The sequence below is a fragment of the Chondrus crispus genome, genomic scaffold (genome assembly GCF_000350225.1).
Source record: "Chondrus crispus Stackhouse genomic scaffold, scaffold_209, whole genome shotgun sequence".
Lineage (NCBI taxonomy): Eukaryota > Rhodophyta > Florideophyceae > Gigartinales > Gigartinaceae > Chondrus > Chondrus crispus.
In genome coordinates, this window is record NW_005179083.1 from 113136 (window position 1) to 120034 (window position 6899).

A 6899-nucleotide genomic window follows, 5' to 3' on the forward strand; every position below is an offset into this window, starting at 1 on the left:
ACATAGGCGCTCGCTGCTGGAGAAAAGTAGACCTAAAAGATGTAACCAGGGGACCAAAGGACTCGAACATAAATTCCAAGGCCTCATAGAAGATCTCTGAGAGATCACAGGCGGGCCGTCCGAACTCAAACTCTAGATCTGACCAGCGACAAATGTTGCCAAGGCGTCGAGCAAGGACGCAAAAGGAAAAAACGTCAGTTGTCCGGTAGCGGCGGCGAGCTGTGACGTTGCGCTCTTCAGGCCACCCAAGCTTGGCCACGATCCTATAGATGTCCGCCTTGCTAAAACTAAATCGCTGCAGACAGGTCTGATCGTCTAGAGAGTCAAGGGCGAACCGTGTTTCTCGGATTCGAATGCGTCGCTCGCGGCTAAGAGCCTGTTCCTCCTCCGCATATAGCACATGGCGAAGGAAGAAGCAGGTAAGTGCGTTGCTGAGCAACGCCTTGCGGCAGCGCACTACGAGAAAGAAAGATTCCGTAGAGCGACTCCGGTGTTTCGAAATTGTCGCGTCGCGGATGCGCATGTTGCACAGATGGAGTCCGAGCCCTTTCGGGTGGCTCGTACTCCGCTTTAGCGAAGAATATCGCTGTCTTTTCTGCCAAATCGGCATGTATTTTTTATTTCCGTATCGCTGTGGGATAGTACAGTAGCGAATAAATTGTCCCACGAACCGAATGCCAAAACCCTCTATTGTAGTTAGCGGAAATAATTTGAAATACCAAGATATCCTCCAATCTTATGGACCTCATACATCAAGAGAGGAGTCAACGAGATGCCTCGAGTTCAGCCGACATTTGCGTCTCCATTGTCCATTGCCACAGTGTTAGCTTTATTCACCGGCAACAGTTTGTTGTTAATCAATTTTGTGATGCCCAATACTTATTGTAGGGCATGAAGAGCACTATGAGTACGACGATAGTGACGATAGTCAGAATAAAGGAGCCAAGCAAAGTACAAGAAAAATACGTTTGTGTAAATCTTTCACAAAGTTGGTGCGTAATACCAGCGGGCCCTTTATTAATACCTTTTTGTATCGATTCTTATCTGTCCATCACAAAAGCGGCCTTCTCCTCTAGAAAACTCAGATCAGAACAAAGCACGGACATCTTTGGATATATAGAAAAGCTTGCGAAACTTCAGAGTGCAATAGAAAGCATTCACAGCAGTGATATGTTTACTTACCTATGCTTCCTTCCTCCAATTGTCACGGACCATGAAAGGCACCAAGCCTCGGCTATCTGTTGACACCGTCCGTTTTTTTACAACGCCTCCCGCATCGTGCTCAAGCATTTAACGTCCTACTGTACTTACTAACGAATGATTCGTTGAAGAAACCCTTCCCCAGTTTCATCAACATATCATTAGTTGCACAGTAGACAGCGATGCAGATGATGACTTGAAGCAGTGAGGGATAGAGCCAATTCGTGAACAGACGACGGTAGAATGTCACTAAGCACCTGCACAGGATGCTAGTAAAAGGTTCTTTCCGTTGTGGTCCAAACTGAATGCAAAACGCTTGTGTCAACCACGAGAAATTTTTTCATCAGAATCCAGATGTGCTCCAGACACAGGTAAAGTACCCTTTAGTCGTACCGCTGGTGACGTCTACCCCTGCAGCACCAAGGGCACTATAAGGCCAGACCACACCTGCGGTACTACACGTGAAAGCGGTGCTCCACGCTGAGAACAGACTTCATATGAGGGTTTATCGTATTGCGTGGCATGAAAAAGGCGGCAAAAGTGATTGCAGAAAAATGTAATGTGCCTCCATTCCTTGATGCGATACATAGGATCCTTCGCCCAGATGCGCTCTTTCTGCTATCTCTTGACGTGGTGGCGCGAAAACAGAGGTCCGTACTGGATCAAGGACGAAGGAGAAACCCCCAAGGCCTTCACCTTCTTGGAAACCACGCTACTGAATCGATAATCACCTTGCAAATATTTCCGCATCTGAAGATCTTTCTTTCTCTTCTAATTTCGCGATAGCTTCGTACCTGCATACGGAATAACACTGATGACCTGGATGAAGACACCGAGGGGAAGAAATGAGCTGCTTGAGACGCCCGATGAGGGACTCTTGCTTCTGGTGGAAGGTTTTTGCCAACGAAAGTTTTGCATTTGTTATCAGCCATCATTGGTGCAATCTCGTGATTCTCAAGTTTTCTTCCCTCGATCATACATACCAACGCATACGACCACGGTCACGGCTCCTTCCCAAAACACCTGGAGGCCTGTGAACCCAAGTTTAGCGAGAAAGAGAGGACGCAGAGTGGTACTGCTGCAAGAAAAGGATGACGAGGTAATGGAGGAGTGTGTGGAGAATTGCGTGTTCCGGCAGCGGATCGTGAATGTGATTAACGAGGGCAACATGGACGAGCGGTTTTCGAACAAGGGCGCAAAAAGCTTGATGAGGGGAAAGTATGAGGAATGGACGACCAACTCAATGTGCAGCCTGGGCGGACATCATGGTGTGCTGAGGTTTGCCTTCACCAACTCTGTATCGGGGATGATGTTACAGCGAGGTGCTGGCGGGGAAACAACTCTGCAGTTTGTTAAAGCACGGATTTGTGTTGAGGCGCGATGAGTATTATGAAGCAGTGGATTCGTGGACGGGTATGTGTCGCAGGGATCATGAATGAAGTATGCTAAACTACTGGTGGAATTGATCCGCATGTGTCTGATATGATACACGTCCAGAAAGACGTTTAGACAAGAAAAGAATGTGAGCTGACGGAGATGTATCAAGTGTGTCCGTACGATCGACAGTACGTAGAAGCCATCGAGCGCGCAGTGTGTGATCTCAACAATGCATCTGTGTGTAAAAGTTGGAGTTGTTTGTGCTTGACCTCAGGTCAAGCACAAACAACTTCAACTTTTAAAGAAAGCGGAAACCCATGGCTGCGACGCAAAAGTGGAGCCTGAAGGTTGATCCCTCAAAAACAGTTTCAATGGTTTTCCTCGAAGGCAGCAAATTACGATGCTTGCTCTGCCCATAAACAAAGAGACTAGAGATTAACCCAGGGATGGCCCTGGGATTGGGAATGGACAAAACTGAATTGTGGGGAGCATGCGGGGAACATGCATTTTCTTCAATTAAAACAAAGACGCATGAAGCGGAAACTGGTTTAGGGCGATGCAGTGTGTGCCCCTGAACCAACGCCGATTTCAGGAGTTCGCCACAACTTTCCGAAAGACATTTCTGGTTGAAGAATATGTCAAGCAAGTATAGGGGACTTCCGACTGCACCCGAAGGACATTCTGTGTCAGGTTACGAAAATGAGAGCCGCAGATTCCCGGTGACTGTCAACTACGGTACAATAAGTTGTCGCATATCTTCGTTTGAGGAATGCGACGCAAGCAGTTGCAAGAGAAACCGAATAAATGAAGCAAACATCTTTAGCGAGAGTGCGTAAGTTTAATTATTACATATCCAATTCCCACTACGACATTTTTTGGTTCTTCCCTACTCCATTTTACGCTACCATACTCTGATGTACGACCACTCCTGTTGCCCACACAGTGTGCTTGACCTCTACTCATTTGGGTAATCTGGTTTCTTGAGACTGTCCTGCGCGCAGGTTTGTTCAACCCCGGATTGCCCACCGCTGCAATTGAGATGTGCCATCTTCATTGAAGCGGTGGGCGTTCCCGGCGTTCCGGGGTGGTCCAGCCCAATGCCACGTGCCCCAAGGCTTTGGGGCACAACCCTGCGGGTGACTTTGCACGCGATGTGCGACCCTTGTTACTGGTGGTACGTTTTCTATGGGCAGTTTGTTGCTGTTGTGGCTGTTATTTGCCATCTATAATCGTGAGATTCTTGAGATTCTTGAGATTCTGACATTTTTTTTCTTTCCTCGACCATGACCGTGCGTATGACCACAACAATGTGTACGACCACGAGCATGGCCCATCTCCCGAGCACCTGATAGGGTACGAGCCCAAGTTCGGGTACGTCTCCACGAGAAAAAACCTTCTACCACCACGTCAAGCGTCGGCCGTCTCTCCGTGCCGTTTTACATGATATTGCTGCTGGTGAAGGACGCGCGGACGATGGAGCTGCTGGTCGAGGTGTCGCACAAGGGGGACTTTGCGTTCATTTCAACGAGGAAGAGGGGCAACGCGGGGTGATCCTGCTGCCGCAGAAGGGCGAGGACATGATGGAGGAGATGGAGGAGATGGAGGAGGACGGCATGTTCATGCGGCACACGCACAGAAAACGTGATTAACAAGGGCGACTTGGACAAGCGTTATTTTTACATATTCCGAGAAGTGATGAAGGGCGAGAACGAGGGATGGGCGACTGACCAGATTTGTAGCGTGAGCGGGTATGATGGGGCCGTGTTGGAGGACTTGACCAACTCCGCATTGGGGATCAGGGTGGCGAGCAATTTGAGTGATAAGGTGGAGCTGGGGTTCGAGTCGAACGATCAGTGGGTAAAGAGTAACGGGGCGGCGAGGGTGTTCCGGGTTCACGATTACATGTTTGCGGAGAGTTTGTGCGCATTTCAGCTTGTGGGCGGCTACACGCCACCGCCCCCAGTATTTTCCGGAAGAAGACGTTTGTGGTTGAAGAACATGTCAAGCAGATACGGGAGGCCCTTCGAGTACAATCGAGGGGCGTTCTATCTCAGTATACGAAAATGAGAGCATAGTATTTAAATGCGCCCGCCCTGGCGGATTGGCATCCAAAGGCTAAGCATGCCGCCCACTTGGACTTGGTTGACCGCAGGTCGAAGGGAAATTGCACGCCGCATTCCATCGTGCAAGATGGTAATCTCTCCCGCAAAGTCTCGAGGCCTCTCTGCATAGTTTAGGAAAACTTTACGCAGGAAAAGAGAGACGCCCGGCATCGTGGCCTCAACACATTTCCACTGCGCTTTCATCACAAGCAACAGCCCACGCAACCAGCTGCTACTGCCCGACCGCCGCGTTTCCTCCATCCAAGCTAGGAAAGCGTCCAACGACAGCGTGCGAAGGCGCGCCGTTTCGGCGCCCTGCGCAATCCAAAATTGGCGTCGGCGCCGCTGAGCCGCGTCGACGGAGCTTTTCGCCGAATCACTTGGGCAGGTCATAGCCCTTCTCGCGGATGATATCGCGCAGGCGATTGACGAGGGCGTCTGCCTGCTCGTCGGGGTACTGCGTGCCGGCGAACCAGAGGTGCTTCACGGCGGGGCGGCGGTCGAAGAAAAACTCGCCACTGGGATACGTGAGGGCCTCGTCGGAGATGGCGAGGTAGATAATGCCGTCCGCGCCCTGCTCCTCGGAGCGGAGCTGGTTCTTTGTAAACCTAAAGAAGTCCGGCATGGCTTTCTCCAGCTGCCGCGGCAAAAACAAACAAACGGTGTCAGCAAGCATGCACTCGCAGAATACGGTGGGCGATGAACGGGGAGTGGGTTAACGTACGCCTGGAGTGCCCGCCCAGCCGGGATGCACCGAGGCCCAGAACACGCCGTTGCTGTCGTGGCGCGCCAAGCTCTCCGTCATAGCGACCTGCCTCCTCTTACACCTCGAGTACTGGGAGGGCCCATCGATAACATCTCCATTCGTAAGGGCCTTCCCCTCCAAGTCCTTGACCTCTAAGTGCTGGGTGAGCATGCCGGCGGAGCTGACGGTGACGACGCGGCCGCCGTGGAGGCTGGGGCGCAGCATCTCGGCGAGCGCGAACGGGCCGAGCGTGTTGGTGGCGAAGCCCATCTCCAGGCCTTCGGACGAGCGCTCCACGCGGTGGATCATGGTGCCGGCGTTGTTGACGAGCGCGGCGATGGGGCGCGGGGCGGCGGCCCAGTCGGCCGCGAAGCGCGCGACGTCGGCCAGGCTGGACACGTCGCACTTGTGCAGCGTGACGTTGGCGTTGCCCGTGTCGCGCGCGATGGCGGCGCGAGCGCGCTCGCCGCGCGCCGCATCGCGGCATAGCAGGTGCACGTGCGCACCGCGCGCGGCCAGCGCCTCCGCCGTGACGCGGCCGAGCCCGGACGTGGCGCCGGTGACGACGTAGTGGCGGTCGGACAGGTCGACGGACAGGGCGGACGGCGTGAAATCGCGCGCGTTAGCAAGGTAGCCGCGCGACCCGAACTGGGCGTAGCCTAGCGCAAGGAACTGCGCGAGGCGTAGCGATTGCATGACGGAGTGGTGTGGAGGCGGGATGGGGAGTGGAGAGGCGGAGGCGGAGGCGGAGGCGGAGGCGGAGGCGGAGATGGAGGCGGAGATGGAGGCGGAAATGGAGGCGGAAATGGAGGCGGAGATGGAGGCGGGTTGAAAGGGTACGACACTGCCTGAATGGGTACAGCAATGCACATGTCGAACGTGGACACGTTTACGTCGTGGAATGTGAAGAGTGTGTCATACCTCACGTGGACACGTTTCACGTTCTATCTCGTGGGGAGGGATAAGAGAAGTGGATCGATCTGCTTGACGGACGATGCGTTACCGTTGGTACTGCAATAGAATCGAGGGGGGCCAGGGCGGCACCCTTCATGCGACCTAGAGGCGTCACCCCGCGGCCCCTTCCCCCGCGGCCTCCGGCGGGGCCGCGACCAGCTCCACCCCTTCGCGCGCGGCGGCGGCGTACAGCCGGTGCGCGGCTTCCGACGCCTTGTCCACGCGCTTCTGCTCCTGCTCCAGCTCTTGCTCCGCGCGTCCCAGCGCACGCCCCACCGCCTCCAGCTGCGCCTCCAGCTCACGCAACCCCGTCGCCGCGTGCTGCTCCACGCTGGCCAGCAGCTCGCCCGCGCGCGTCGCGCACCCGCGCTGCAGCGCCGCTGCGTCGTCCTCCAGGCTAGCACCACTCATCAAGCTTGTTGTGTGTACGCGAAGGAGGGGGGGGGGGGGGGAGTAAACGGCTGCATGGAGAAGCTGGATGCGTCAATAATGAAGAATTCAAGAAACGTATGCACGAGATC

The 6899-nt window shown here is 54.0% G+C and overlaps 3 protein-coding genes across 3 annotated transcripts; 1 reads left to right on the top strand and 2 right to left on the bottom strand.

The window, feature by feature from the left end:
* Positions 1–3307: 3307 nt before the first annotated feature.
* On the bottom strand, positions 3308–3394 carry CHC_T00003991001 (hypothetical protein). Its single transcript, XM_005715248.1, has one exon. The coding sequence runs from the start codon at positions 3392–3394 to the stop codon at positions 3308–3310; it is 87 nt and encodes a 28-aa protein (XP_005715305.1).
* A 1261-nt stretch (positions 3395–4655) lies between these two features.
* On the bottom strand, positions 4656–5072 carry CHC_T00003992001 (hypothetical protein). Its single transcript, XM_005715249.1, has one exon. It carries the CDS (start codon positions 5070–5072, stop codon positions 4656–4658), a length of 417 nt encoding a protein of 138 aa, XP_005715306.1.
* A 14-nt stretch (positions 5073–5086) lies between these two features.
* On the top strand, positions 5087–5236 carry CHC_T00003993001 (hypothetical protein). The gene has a single exon (XM_005715250.1). It carries the CDS (start codon positions 5087–5089, stop codon positions 5234–5236), a length of 150 nt encoding a protein of 49 aa, XP_005715307.1.
* The last annotated feature ends 1663 nt before the right edge of the window (positions 5237–6899 follow it).